Source organism: Lasioglossum baleicum, chromosome 5, assembly GCF_051020765.1.
Source record: "Lasioglossum baleicum chromosome 5, iyLasBale1, whole genome shotgun sequence".
NCBI lineage: Eukaryota > Metazoa > Arthropoda > Insecta > Hymenoptera > Halictidae > Lasioglossum > Lasioglossum baleicum.
Window position 1 is genome coordinate 8,370,392 of NC_134933.1, and position 14,300 is coordinate 8,384,691.

The following is a 14,300-nucleotide window of genomic DNA, read 5'->3' on the forward strand; positions in this document are numbered from 1 at the left end:
ATCTTTGTTTGAATAAAAAAGTTTAAAATGTGCTGTGTACCTCTTTTACTTGAACTCCTATAATTTGAGATTATCTCATATATACATAATTGCAGTTTTCACTACTTCTTCTATATTTGGATAAAACATTTCTGGCAACCCTAATAATCAGTAATAACTAATGACTACAAATGACCACAAATGTATAAAAACTTAACACAAACAGACAAAAGAAATTAGTGAATATACAGGGTGTCTCAACTAAAGGAGGCCACCTAAATACCTCTTTTATTTTTAATGACACAAAATATATTTATGGCATAATTTAAATGGTATCGAAGGAGGAACATCATAGAAGAACAATTTCTTTCGTCCGGTTATTTTTTCATAGTTTTTTCAAGGTCATCGTTATTTTTTTATCGGGAAAACTTATTTTTTTTATTCCATCTTGTTAATGACTTAAGCATATTCAAATGTATTTTTCCGGCCGCTATAAGATGGAATAAAAAAAAGCTTTCCCGATAAAAAAATAACTATGACCTTGAAAAAACTATGAAAAAATAACCGGACGAAAGAAATTGTTCTTCTATGATATTCCTCCTTCGATACCATTTAAATTATGCCATAAATATCCTTTTTGTGCCATTAAAAACAAAGGAGATATTTAGGTGGCCTCCTTCAGCTGAGACACCTTGTATATAAACAATATGTAATATAAAAATATATATAAATACCTAACCTAAAAGGCAACATAGAAATCCAATAAAAGGAAGAAATAAAGAATATAACAAATCTACAATTTTTCAGCTCAAATATGAAGAGTTACTATGACTCGGGATAGAAAAGTTAGGATCACAGTCGTGATCGTGAAATAATCACGATCTACGAATGATCATTATTCATACCATGAATTATGGTTATTAATTAAGTAACGTATTATCTTGTATTGATATTTAAAATATAAGAAATTGTCTACACCTCTCTACTAATTACATAAATAATACAATTTTTTCAGTCAAAAATGAAGAACTACTATGACTCGAGATAAAAAAGTTAGGATCACAGTCGTGATTGTGAGAAAATGACGACCGTGATCGTGATTTGCGATCACTGTGATAAATCGCGTAGACAAGACGCGTCGAACTCCAGCGGAATGGAAGTTCAGGCGATCGGAGGATTTGATTTGATCGGTTCGAACGGTTCACGCTATACAGAACGATGCATAAACAGGAGCACGTTGAACGAAAGGAAACAGAACGGCGCCGCTGCGGGCACTGTAAATCATGCAAGACGACAGCGAGGAGTGCGTGCACGGGTTGGAATAACAGAAGTGCAGCGAGACGAGGATCTGCAAAGTAGGAGAAGGGGACGAAAAAGTGAAAAGAACCGCGGCGAAGTGCGCGAAAGGAAAAGTGCTGGAAGAGTCGAAGAAGGCGAGAGCGGAAACGAGACGTGGAAACGGTAAGAAAGAAAACGAACAAGAAACAGCGGCAACAGCAGCATTACTCGAATTATTTCTCTGGCTGGTTGCAGGGGCATTATAGGAGCCGAGGAAAAATCGTTGACGATGAGATGGATCGCTATTACACGGCGCGGCGTGCTCCGATCAACTTAGCGGAGGCTTCAGTCACGCTCGTATTTCAGTGGCGCAGGAAATGGATTTCTTGTTGGATCCGGGTGCCGTTGGGGGCACCACGGGGCACCGGAGGACATCGGTGGCGAGGAGAGGGTTCACCGGAGCGGACCCCGCGGGTTCCACGCGATCGAACCCCCGGATAACCTCGGAGAAAATGCCGCGAGAGGCGAGAACAGATGAAACAAAAGATAGGGGCGAGCCGAAGCAAAGTTCACGGAAGAGACGCTTGATACGTGGAAGACGACCGCGAAGGGGAACCAGCGTTCCCAGACCTAACCCAAGGGTCTCGGTTTACGGTCGCAAGAACGAGCCCGCGGATTTTTCCGAGTTTCGAGCCCGTTCCCAGAAGTGTCGTGGCCGGAGCGCGTTGTTCCCTCGCGGATAAACGTGTCCATGACGCTTTCAACCCGGGCGAAAATTATGCGTAACGGGACCGGATCGGATCGACAACGTTTCGAGTGTCTGTTCGCAGATCGACGATCTGTCCTAGCGACACGATGGCCCGTTACCTCGCAAACAACGCGCCGATCGGACAAGCCTTGGAAATATTAGCTGCAAGCAACTTCGCCTCAACGCCGAAAGACGATGCGATGGGAGACGTTACACGGAGAACCGCTCCGACACGCGAGGCGGATCGGAAGATTCGTGCCACGCCGATTTTTTTCGACGCGTTTCAAAGTAACCGAGCATGATTGCTCGGGACCCCTTTTGCGGAATAATCGCGACCGAACGGTGAGAACGAAACCGTGAGAGCAAGCGTGCCTAACCATGTCTACCATACAGATATTTCTATACAAGGTTTACTTGTTGATGATTAATGTCTGAGATGACAAAAACTCGGTAATTGATAGTATTATCAATTACCATATTCCCTTGAATCACGGGAAAGGAATCTTTGTGAATCCTCCAGCGAAGAACCAGGAGGATCTGGATCTGAAGAAGAAGTGAAGAAGTCTGAAGGGACGAAGAAATTGGTGGACGGGTAGTATGAATTTTATTAGGTTGTAAAGAAAGTTTGTTCCATTGTTTTAATTGCAATTTTATACCAATAAATGTTTACCTTAATTTAATGAGTTATATGTCATTTTCAAGCTTGTTTTTCGCTCTATTTAATCATGCTTTTGATAGTGTGTTATTACTATACTATTTATTACTTATTATTTTGATATAAATTACTAGCTGCTCGTGGCATGCCCTCCGGGCGGGTTTTAACGAACAGGACAAAACAAGAATTACGCATATCCATCGTTCGAATCGTGAAGTTATGGTCTTGAGTTCATACAAAAATCCCATAGAAAAAAGCACTACCATTTTTTCCCGAATTTTCCATTTTTCCGGGCAACTTCTCCAATTTTTCTTTCCCTAGAAACCTTATTCGGACTATCACGAACATTTTTAAAAAGAAATTAGGCAAATCGGTCCAGCCGTACTCAAGTGATGCGCTTACCAACGAACAACATTTGATTTTTATTTATATAGATAGATTATGTTGAAATAAATCTCGTATGAGATTTTCTATAATAAAAAAAAAGCCCCGAACGGAGGCAAGGTTTTCCGTGTGACTTACAGCCGACCGAATTATCACGATAAATCGCTCGATCGTCGCTCATTAATCGCAACGCAACTCGGCCGGGCCGGGTAATTCACCGGGTGTTTTTTACGGGGCCCGGCCGTGATACGCGAAGCGCCGGTCGGTACCTTTGAAAATCTCACGGTGCCGAGAGCCGGCCCGAGTCGAGCGGCCGGTTAAGTGTAATTTGTACAAGATCTCCCAAGAGGTGAGAGAAGTTCGCGGTCAAGGCTCCTCCGTTCAAGTCATTGACATCGGCTGCTAGCACGAACAGACTGATGTTGCCATTACAACGCAACGGCCGGCTAATAAAACAGCCGAGAAATTCGTCGTGCAACTTGTGTCTCATTGTCGCTCGTGAATGACCGCGTCTCCCCCCTGAGGTTCGCACGTCTTTTGTGACCGGACAAAATCGTATTCATCGAACCGGACACGATTTCGACGCACCTGTTCCGCGATTCGACTTTGTTCCTAAAGCTATGTCCACACTGAAACAACATACAGGAACTTTCTCTTCGACTCTGGTGTTGTCTTCTTCCTCTATTCGGTAAAAAGAGAAGATAACTAAAAAGAAGTCGGCGTTGCTTCAATTCGTTCGTTTGGAACAAGAGTTGCACCAGGTATAGCAAAAGTTATTCATGTAATAGTCGTGGTACTGGATGGATAGCTCCGGGTGAGGTCATCCATTTGGTATTCCAAGTTAAGCTAACGCCTAGATGGCACAAAGACGTCTTAAAGATTGAACTGTCTCTGAGACGTCTTTAAAGTCTTACGTCTTTTTAGGACGTTGGCTTGCCGCACATTATTCTTGACGATTCATTCCGAATTATACTCATATTTTATTCTGGCTCCCACGTGGATATCAGAAACGCTTTTTTATTAAGGGTTATGTCAAGTTCACCTTCCAAGGTCGTTCGAGGACAGCGTTGTTTCAAGGTTAATGGGAATAGAGAGGATTATCGTTGTTTCAAGGTGTTCACGATTGGAAGAGGTCGTAAATTCACGAGATTGCCTAGAGTCCTAGAGAATGCAGAGGAGGCCCAGTCGTTCCCCTGCGGTCATGGGAATCTGAAGGAAGCCAATACTGTGCAGGGGTCATGAGAATGTAACACGGTCATAGGAGAACATGCAAAAAGTCTCCTTCACTGAATATTCCAAGGGTGAAAAGTAGACGTAATTTAGAACAGTAAAAACCTTATAGAAGAATTTCTAAATACTATTATATTATTTTACAGAAAGAAAATCATTTTCTATCTGACTCCAGTTTGTTGCAATTCAGATAGACAATTTCTGTCTGGTGATAAGGAAAGCAGGAGGTGGTCAATATTTTCCGGAGGTGATGGAATCGCAACATGCGATATTCCTGAGAACATCCCTTTAGGTCGAGCGTCATCGCTATGCGAATGGCAGCGTGATCTAGCAAAGTCTAGTTCCACGCAACGAGCTGGAAAAGACCATTGCTCGTGGCATTGCTCCTGATAAAACGAGCAAAAACTGCGCAATAAAATATACTCTTGTTGTACGGGGGGGATATTGCTTTCGCGCGATGCCAATCGTCCCGGGTAAGTCATCGTCGAGGTGGTTTCTTATTCCGCACGAAGTTTTTCGTTGGCACCGTGACGAGGCACTGATCGCTTCTCGAAATAGAGATAAAGGTAACGGCACCGTGTTTAGAGGATCGCCGAGAGAAGTTCCGTGTCCAGCGTTCTCTGGTAATGACGTTCGCGGCGCAAAACGTGCGCGCACCGCCACGATCATTCCGTTTCGATGGACGTGGACGATGGACTCTCTCTACGGGTTTCTTCCTCTGTTTTTTTTTTTGTACGTATTTCATCGATCCCACGTTCCTCACCGAGTCGCCGGACGAAATCTATTATCTCCGATGACTCTTGTTTTTCGACGGTTTCTGCGAATGCCGCCGGTGAACGTCCGCGACGACGGGAGGATCGACCCTCCGGGGCTTGCCTAAGCGCATCATATCCGCAGGTGTGCACCGTCACCGCGACAAGGTTCTCGTTGTTCTTATTATTCCCCGGCATCTGCCGCGCGACGACCAGATATCGATCGTTACCGCGCTATCTTGGACGTGTCGCGCGCGCGCGATTCGACTACCTTGAACACCGGAAGCGATTACGAGGCGTCAAATTGCTAATGTTTCTGTTACGTGGCCGATGTCCCGATCGGAGGAACGATCACCGATTCCTGTCCACCTGAACGCGTGTGACGATTGCTAATCTAGCGGCCCGAGCGACTTCCCCCTTCTTCTTGTCCTTCCCGTCACCGGCTGCGGGTCGACACAGGTTATTTTTACACCCTCGAACCTGCATTCGTTTATTCTTTTAGCAATCTGCAATATATTCAACTAGAATACTGTATTAGATGTCGTTACTCGCTCTTTAATAGTTGGAGAACCTTTTCTGGGGCCTAGTACGAACTGTCATTGTATAGGTGATGTCTTCAAGATGTCTTAAAGACACGTCTTTATTTACGTCCATTTTAGGTCCGACAGTTTTACGTTCTAAAAAGACGTCTTATTTCGGATGTTAAAGCGACGTCTCTAAAAAGACATCTGGAATAAGGTAATAAGACGTCCCGGAAGACGGCTTCCGAACGTCACTTTTGACAAAAAATGTGTCCTGAAACGGTGTCCTGCAATCAACGCGAACCTTTTTTTATTTTGCACGAAGATTCTCACAGTCTAGTCGTCACAAATAAAGGAGAGATTTAGGTGGACCACCCTGTATAGTAGTACGAAGCAGATCGTATTGATAAAACCTTTCAGTTTTTCGATTTACGCGGAAAGCGCTGGAACGAATAAACCGCGTAAGCCGAGGACTTAGGGTACAGATATAGTGAAGCGGAGAAGAGATCGAGGATAGCGGCGAAATCAAACCAATGTAATTAAATGCGACTGTTTATAGCGGTGCTATAAACTGTACAGGAGTTCATGACTGTAAGATGTAATGGCTCCAAGTACACAGGGTGTAAAGAAATAATTACTCATGGCTGCCATAGACCGGTAAAAAAAGCTGCCGCAAAATTGTCCTTGAATTTCAAGGTCAACATTTTTTTTTATTGCATTGTACTCTATGCATCGTGGAGATAAAAGTAGAATACAATGCAATGAAAACAAATTTGACCGTGAAATTCGAGGTCAAGGACAATTTTTTGGTACCATTTAATTACAGATCAAGACCAAACATTTTTTTACAAATCGTTCGAATACTGTCGAGGGCAGAGAGCGATTAACCCCTTGTCCGAAGTCCAACAAATACGAATGTTACGCTTTTGTTTTTAAACGAAATGAAATTTGATTCGTTTGTAGTCAATATTCGAGCATTACAGTAAATGTTCTCATACAAAAAATATAAATGTTCCTTTGTTTTCTACGACATTTTTGGGGACAAAGACGTTTGAATCACTGTATAGTAACTGTAAAGAAAATGATACGGCAACGGGTTAAGGTGGAAGGGTAGTCACGTGACAAAACTAGCAAAGAACTAGAATCTTACTAAATTTTGGGTCGAAACATGAGTTTGCGGGGTCTCGTTGTTTGTCCTTATTTGAGTAAATCTCAGGCTGGGCGAGAGCTCATTCTAAAGAGGAAGGTTAAATGCAGAGCATTCGACTCTATTTTTCTGTCATTAAAAGACTTTTTTGACTGATATGATGAGTTGAGCGCTCTGCATTTAACCTTCCTCTTTAGAATGAGCCCTCACCTAGCCCAAAATTTGCTCTAATAAGGACAAACAACGAAACCCTGCCAAAATTTAGTAAGATTCTAATTCTTTGCTAGTTTTGCCACGTGACTGCCCTTCCACTTTAAGGTGGGAGAGGGATTTTCGAGCGATTCCGACGAAATCGCAAGGCGTGGTTAGTATTCGAAGTGTCGGGCACCTTGTACATCTCGAAACGATGTCAAAACGACGCGACAGGTAGGAAGGTCCCAATGGTTGCAACGCGTCGTCGCCAGTTGCCAGAGGTCCACGGTAGTCGCCCCACCATTAGCTATGCGCGACGCGGAGGCGTCACTTCCTCCGGACCGACTTCCGGCCGCCGGAAACGTCCTTCTAACCGCGGCTGAATCCTTAAATGAAGACGATCTCTGACAAGGCCTTTCTTCGCCCCGCTCAAACGTGCGTCGTCAACGTGCGAACCGTCGGGGAATTCTAAGACCTCGGTTCTCAGAAGTTCATTTCGCGCAGGTCGCGCCGTAAAAAGCGGTGTAAACGCGACGATAATAGCCGCCACATGCCGTCAATCAATTGTTGGACCAGGTCATTGGCGACGACCACTTGGTTTAACACTATCTCGTCTAACACTGTTTCAACGAACAGTAGGTATACTTTAGCTTGCCCTACGATTTATTTTACGGTTTCAGTGATCAGAACTTTCTTTGTAGTTCGTAAATTCCTAAAAAAGGAGTATCTATTGTGTATGCCTACATGTTCTCCGATAACCAAAAAATACATTAACAAAACCACAATTAATCCAATAAATCGCATTGTTGCAGACTCTAGCACTCTCTATAATCGTATTGATTTGTTCATTGAGTCTTTGCACATGTTTAAAAAACAATTACGCAAGATTATAGGATAATACTATACAGTTTGTACCATTAGTTTTTGTGCATGTCCCTTCTATGTTATTATACGAGTAGAGTCTTTTATTGTTTTCTATTGTAAACATTTGTGTAAGTGGGCTTCGGTCCGTATATAATAAATAATAACAATAATAGAATTTCATCTCGGTTTAAAGGAGATTAATAACATACATATTTATTAGACTCCGTTCAGAATCTTCATCGTGAGTCTGACACGATATTGTAGGGCAAGGGGTTAACGTTGATTCGAATGGAATTTGAAGTTACTAGAAGAAAATAAATATTCATTAAATATTTTAATTAAATATTTTCAATCTCCCAATATGATTTCTGTAATCACTTACTTGCGATAATGTCCTCCGTAACAAAGAGTAGTTAAGAAAAGAATCATTGGCGGAGGAGAACAATTTTCTTTCTAATATTGTATTGGCAAATAAGTTCGTTCGGTGTTTTAGAGTGGAATAAAACACAAAAACGGAACGAACTTATTCGCCAACCCAATACAACAAAAAGAAAAATCGATCACTTTCATTCGGGACTTTCGACGCATCGAATTCTTTCGGGTGGGAAATATCTCTATTTGTTTCGATGATTTTCATTCCGCCTAGATCGGTGATTCGTCCCGCTGCGCATTATGGCGAGCGGGAAGGACCGTGCCCGGTTTCTGCGAAAAATCCGGCGATTTTTCTGGCCGCGGATCGGATCGATTCGATCTCGAGGCTCTCCGCCGTAACGACCGCTTCCCATCTGATCGCTGAGCAGAATACACGGTAACGAGTTACACTTTCGATTTGATTACAGTAATCGATACGGATTAACTAACGAGGACCTGAACAGGCGATGGAGCAACCCGAACCGGGTGCTCCATCCGGTGATCTACCACACGAAGGGACTGATGGAGTACTGCACGAGGGTGCTGCAGCGACCTCCCCACGTTTTCGTCGACTACCACGGCCATTCACGGAGGAAGAACGTGTTTCTCTTCGGTTGCTCAAGGTCGGGTTCTTGGAGCGCCGCGGACAGGGCGAAACCGGACCAGCCGGTGCAGTATTTGGTAAGGGACGAAAGAGGATCGGCTAGGTGTAGTATTTTTAGATCGTAAGCGTTACGAGCGTTACGCCGCATCGCCCCACTGCTTTAGCGAGCCGCTCCGTCCTCGTCGGGCTTGATGTATCGCGAACGGTGATCTAGCGCGATCTACCCAACACGATCCGCGATCGACCGAGCTGCGCCGCGAGGAGGCCGGTAATTTTCGGCGAACCAGATCGGTTATGCGAAAATTGCCAGAGACGTATATACGCACGGTCATGCGGCGAGGAGTAAAATTGAAACAATCAAAGCACTATTTCAATAAGTCTTTATTTCTATACCTATTAAAGGGAGTAGTCTTTGACTTCTTCCGCTGGTATCTGCACTTTCCTGATTAGTTTCCCGTCTGATCCCCCCCGCCCCAATACATAGTTCCTTGAAATGTTTTCTCCAAGTTCCTATTTGTATCTTGTTTCTGTTCCTCCTATTTAGCCTTCCTATTAACCCTTGTATGGTCAGCCAAAATCTATAGATTATTTAGTCTCGTTATCATTATAATACTATGAATTAATTAGTGAGTAAAGAATGGATATTCAGAGAAATTTTGTGATATTTTTTAGAGGAACATTAACAAATTGTTCAAAGGAATACAGTAAATAGGTACCTGGGTACCCGGTTGACTACACAAGGGTTAAATTAGTCTCGTTACCAGGATTGCTCGTTTCTCGATAATGCATGCGACGGGGTTGTTTCTCAGTAGTGAAAGGCGCTAGATAAAAGATCAATCTAGGCCGCAGTCGCCCTGGAAAGTTCTATTTTTACGTTTACGAGGCGTAATTTGCATTATTGAGCAGCGTAATTTGCATTTTTCGAAAGCACAGAGCTATGACTGCTTTCGCTTGAGAAACCTTTATCGAAGAGGCTTCGTGTGCGGCGATAAAGCACCTGAATTTGGTGCACAATAGGGCTATTACTTTCCTTCGAAGGTCGAAGCTTCGATTTCAGAAACTTCGAAGCTTCGATTTGTTCGATTCTTTCGATTCGTTTCCAGTTAACGGATAAGAGACGAAAAAAGTTGAATCTGCGCGAATGAAGACGCTCATTTTCTAAAATGCGTTACAATGTAAGCATCGGCGATGCGAAAGTTTGAATGTAGATATTCGCAATTTCGCATCGTTAGGACCGCCACGGGAACCGTGACGCGCGGCCGAGTCGAGGGGGCGCACAGTGGGCTAAACCGACGAAATCTGTGTCAAAATCAAAGAACTTTCGATAGAAATGAGATAGAGCGATGAAATTTTTTTAAAATGAAAGCTGAAACTTTGCAGAATATGGAATAATTATGGAAATTGTGGTACGAACGTTTCTTAACCTTGAAAGAATTCGTTAAACTTGCACAATTTCAAGAAAATTGTGGATTTTTCGATACCACGCGCGGAGAAAAATTTTTTTTAACATGCGACACATCATTTTCCGTAGTTTTTTTCACGCTTATTTTAAGTAAACGTTCAAATACTTCATTATGATTATTTTTAATCTGTTTTATATACGAGAATACAATATTCTTTCAAACTAGTGGGTTACCAATTCATTTCAACGAGAAAATGATTTCATAAGTTGTGTTCACAAAAATTGATTTCTTGCAAAATCCTGAGATCGTAGACAAATTTTGACACCACATTTGAAACCAGCGTGAAAAAATCTACGGGAAATGATATGTCGCATGTTAAAAAACAATTTTTACCGCGCGTGGTATTGAAAAAAACCACAATTTTCTTGAAATTGTGCAAGTTTAACGAATTCTTTCAAGGTTAAGAAACGTTCGTACCACAATCTCCATAATTATTCCATATTCTGCAAAGTTTCAGCTTTCATTTAAAAAAAATTTCATCGCTCTATCTCATTTCTATCGAAAGTTCTTTGATTTTGACACAGATTTCGTCGGTTTAGCCCACTGTGGGGCGTAGCCTTCGAAAACTTCAAAGTTCCGTTCGTTGCTTCGAATCCTTCGAGTCTTCGAAACTTTTAAACTTCGAAGTTCCCTTCGTTGCTTCGAATCCTTCGAAGTTCCCTTCGTTTCTTCGAATCCTTCGAAGTTCCCTTCGTTTCTTCGAATCCTTCGAAGTTCCCTTCGTTGCTTTAAATCCTTCGAAGTTCCCTTCGTTTCTTCGAATTCTTCGAAGTTCCTTTCGTTTCTTCGAATCCTTCGAATCTCGAAGAGTCGAAGCTTCGGAAAAGTAACAGCCCCAGCGCACGCTCGAGAACCGTGCGTAGATACTGCGGCATCGCGTCGGTGCGTGCACAGGACAGGCCTACAGTGATGCATCTGGGTTTCAGATGTTGCCGCACCTCATGCAAAGGATATCCCCGGCGTTCGCGTTGCCACTGTGCTCGTTCAAGGTCGAGAGGAACAAGGAGTCCACCGCCAGGGTAGCCATATGGCGGCAGCTAGGCGTCTCGAGGTACATACCAGTACATACATACGGTGAAGCGTTCTATGTGATACATTCGACGCGACGATCGAATGATCGATCCGTTGATCCCCGTTCGAGCGTGGCGTTTACGCTCACGCGCGACAGTGATTTAGTTTCCTTCCGCTCTGACCCTCGGTTCGTATTCGCCGGCGCAGGAGCTACACTATGGAGACCAGCTTCTGCGGATGCGATCAAGGAGCGCTGGCCGGAATGCACTTGGACACCAGACACCTGAAAGCGGTCGGCCAGGACTTCTGCCAGGCCCTGTCCATGATGAACGAGTGTAACCACGACTGGGGCATTGACAAGTAATTGCGTAAACAGTTTCCTAATAAATAGGATCGTAAATAGAATTTTATTCCTAAGAAAATAGAAAACGATGATGGAGGAACAAATCATATGTCGTAAGCAGACTGTGGATTTTATGCATTTATGACAAAAATAGGCCCTTACAATTTAAAGCAGTGGACATGCTAAAAATATTTCAGATCATCAATGTATTATTTTCAGTTTAATAGAATAATTAAAAGAAGAATACAATTTTTATTCGGCCCCTATGTTCTGCAATCAAATTTTTTAATTTGCATAAAGATCCGCAGTCTAGTCATAAGACATCCTAACTTCCTATCAGCTCATTTTTTACGTGGATGCACCGATGTACCGGCCATTCTTTAACGCAACACAAGTTTCTTTTGTCAAACCAATCTATCCCTTTTATTATTCTACGTACAAAAGTACTAACCCAAGGTCTCATCGAAATGTCTCATACTTCACGAGATATTTAACATTTTGTGTCAGAAACGTATTTCACTGCAATCAGTATCGAAACTCTCGATATGAATTGTAGGAACTAATGCAGTGTTTACTCTGATATAAAATTGTCAAAATTGACCTTGGATTAGTAGAGTTGCATTAAAGAATAAAGTGCCATCGCACCTGGCGGGTGCATCGGCGCATCCACATGAAAAAATAAGGTCATAGGGAGTTTCCATTTTTATCTATTTTTGCTTAAAAAATAGCAGTGACTTGTCCCAGTTCCCAGAATCACCCTGTACAGTAAAGTCGCGATCTAGCTCCCATCGTCTGTTCCGAGTAGGGACAGAGATCGTGTAGGAAAAGGACAGCATGTAAACACGGACCGTTTGCTTCTTGGCACCTAGCAGGTATGAACCCAGTGGAAGGGGTAGGCGGAGGGACAGTGATCGTAGAGATCCTCAGGAAGCTAGATCGCGACTTTAGTGTACAATGAATATTTCAGTTCTTTTGCAAGGTTCAGTATTTTTGTAGCAAGGTCCCTCGCAAAGTTCGTTCTCGTTTCACTTCCACGCAACGATTCACGGCGAGCTTCGTTGTTTAATCGAATGATTCTTGAACGCAGGTCCCCGGAGGAAGCCTGCTGTCCGCAGAAATGCGTTTCCGAGAACTCGAAAAAGATTTCGAAATGCATTCAGGACAAATCGGCAGTGTTCCATACCGCCGCGATTCCTTAGCAAACGAATACGCGTAGACGATTTAAGGCAAGGTTGATTTACGTATGCGAGTGTAATTTAATAACCGTTTTCCCGGCCGAAACCGCTAACAACCACGCGGGAGCATATGTGTCTGGATAATTCATTCGCTGAAGACCGATGAAATATTAACATCCCCCCGGCTAACATTGGGATATGGCTTGTAACTAAAACGAGTTCGATTAATCTTTTGCTAGGCTGCGGATCTTGCGTGTTCACGGGGAATACCGACCGCGTGGAACACAATGCTGCTCGATAATAATTAATTCGCCATTCGAAAACTACAACACGCGGTGTATCGTTAGTGCCTTTGTCTGCACGAAAATATTTAACATGCGCCGTTGCTCAGTCGATAAAAATGTCCCGTATGATAGCATTATTCTCCATCGTGTATCATTTTCAAGAAAAGAAACGCAGCCGACGCAGCCTTCCAAGGTCCATAATCTAGTTGCCGTGACTATTCTTCGCTGGACTGCGGATCTTTATGATAAATAGTCGCATCGAGCACAAATGATCTAGCAGGATAACACGACTGGTTGGCTGGACATGGTCTAGCACCAAAACAACCAACAAAACAATGCTTTTAGGTTAAGGGAGCTTTTCCAATAGACGACGCTCGACCCTGAACTCTCAGACACCGCTAGGTCACGTATACGTATGCGAGAATTGCAAGGGTCCGGGATTCCACTTCTGATTTCTCGATAATGCAAAGACGGGGTTTTGTAGTAGTCAAAATCGCTAGATGAAAGATCAATCTAGGGCGCTGTTTGCCTCAAAAGACCTTCTTTTACGTTTCCGAGCAATAGTTTTGCAATATTCGGCTGCATGTTGATCGTCGGAGAGACTAGTACGCCGGCGTGACTGCAGCGCCATCTGACAGGCAACATGCAGCCGAATATTGCAAAATTATTGTTCGGAAAAGAAGGACGTTTGAGGCAAACAGCGCCCTAGACTGATCTTTCATCTAGCGATTTTGACTACTACAAAACCCCGTCTTTGCATTATCGAGAAATCAGAAGTGGAATCCCGGACCGTTGCAATCCTAGCGTACGCATACGTAGTTTAGTGGTGTGTGTGTTCACGCGCGAGCATTGTTTGTTGGAAAAAAGACTCCCCCAAAATTGTATAACTCGCTAACTCCTCATTTAAGGGTAACATGAGTGTAAACACCCTAAACTTCATCATTTATTTTTTCTCGGTTGTTAATCAAGATATTAAGATGGAGAAGAACGAAAATACTCGAACTCACCTCTTGCACTTCATATATTTTTTTCACAATTTATAAGCATGTTATGAAGGTAGCAGAAAATTCAAATTCAAGAACATTGTTCTCTTGCCTATCTAATATATCTGAAAGTTTGAAGATGCTCGGATTAGTGCCGCTGGACCACGCTCAGCCTGCAGACCCTTTATCCTTCTATGTTCTTGCAATTGTCTAATCTGTTTGGTATTCGAAGTTTCGCCTACTCGTTCTTATGAAGTGTATTTTCTTCGTCAGGAC

At 43.0% G+C, this 14,300-nt stretch overlaps 1 protein-coding gene across 9 annotated transcripts in view; it reads left to right on the forward strand.

Annotated features, from left to right (window-relative positions):
* The window catches only part of LOC143208595 (cytosolic carboxypeptidase 1), an 80,322-nt gene that overhangs the window by 65,780 nt on the left and 242 nt on the right, over positions 1-14,300 (forward strand). For 8 of the 9 annotated variants that reach the window (XM_076423095.1, XM_076423089.1, XM_076423088.1 and 5 more), the window contains 4 exons: positions 8,590-8,842; positions 11,155-11,279; positions 11,447-11,599; positions 12,670-12,808. In XM_076423095.1, the coding sequence (XP_076279210.1) occupies positions 8,590-8,842; positions 11,155-11,279; positions 11,447-11,599; positions 12,670-12,781 (643 nt within the window). In that variant the 3' untranslated portion in view covers positions 12,782-12,808. The remainder of the gene's footprint in view (positions 1-8,589; positions 8,843-11,154; positions 11,280-11,446; positions 11,600-12,669; positions 12,809-14,300) is intronic. The other variant, XM_076423091.1, reaches the window with a different exon arrangement.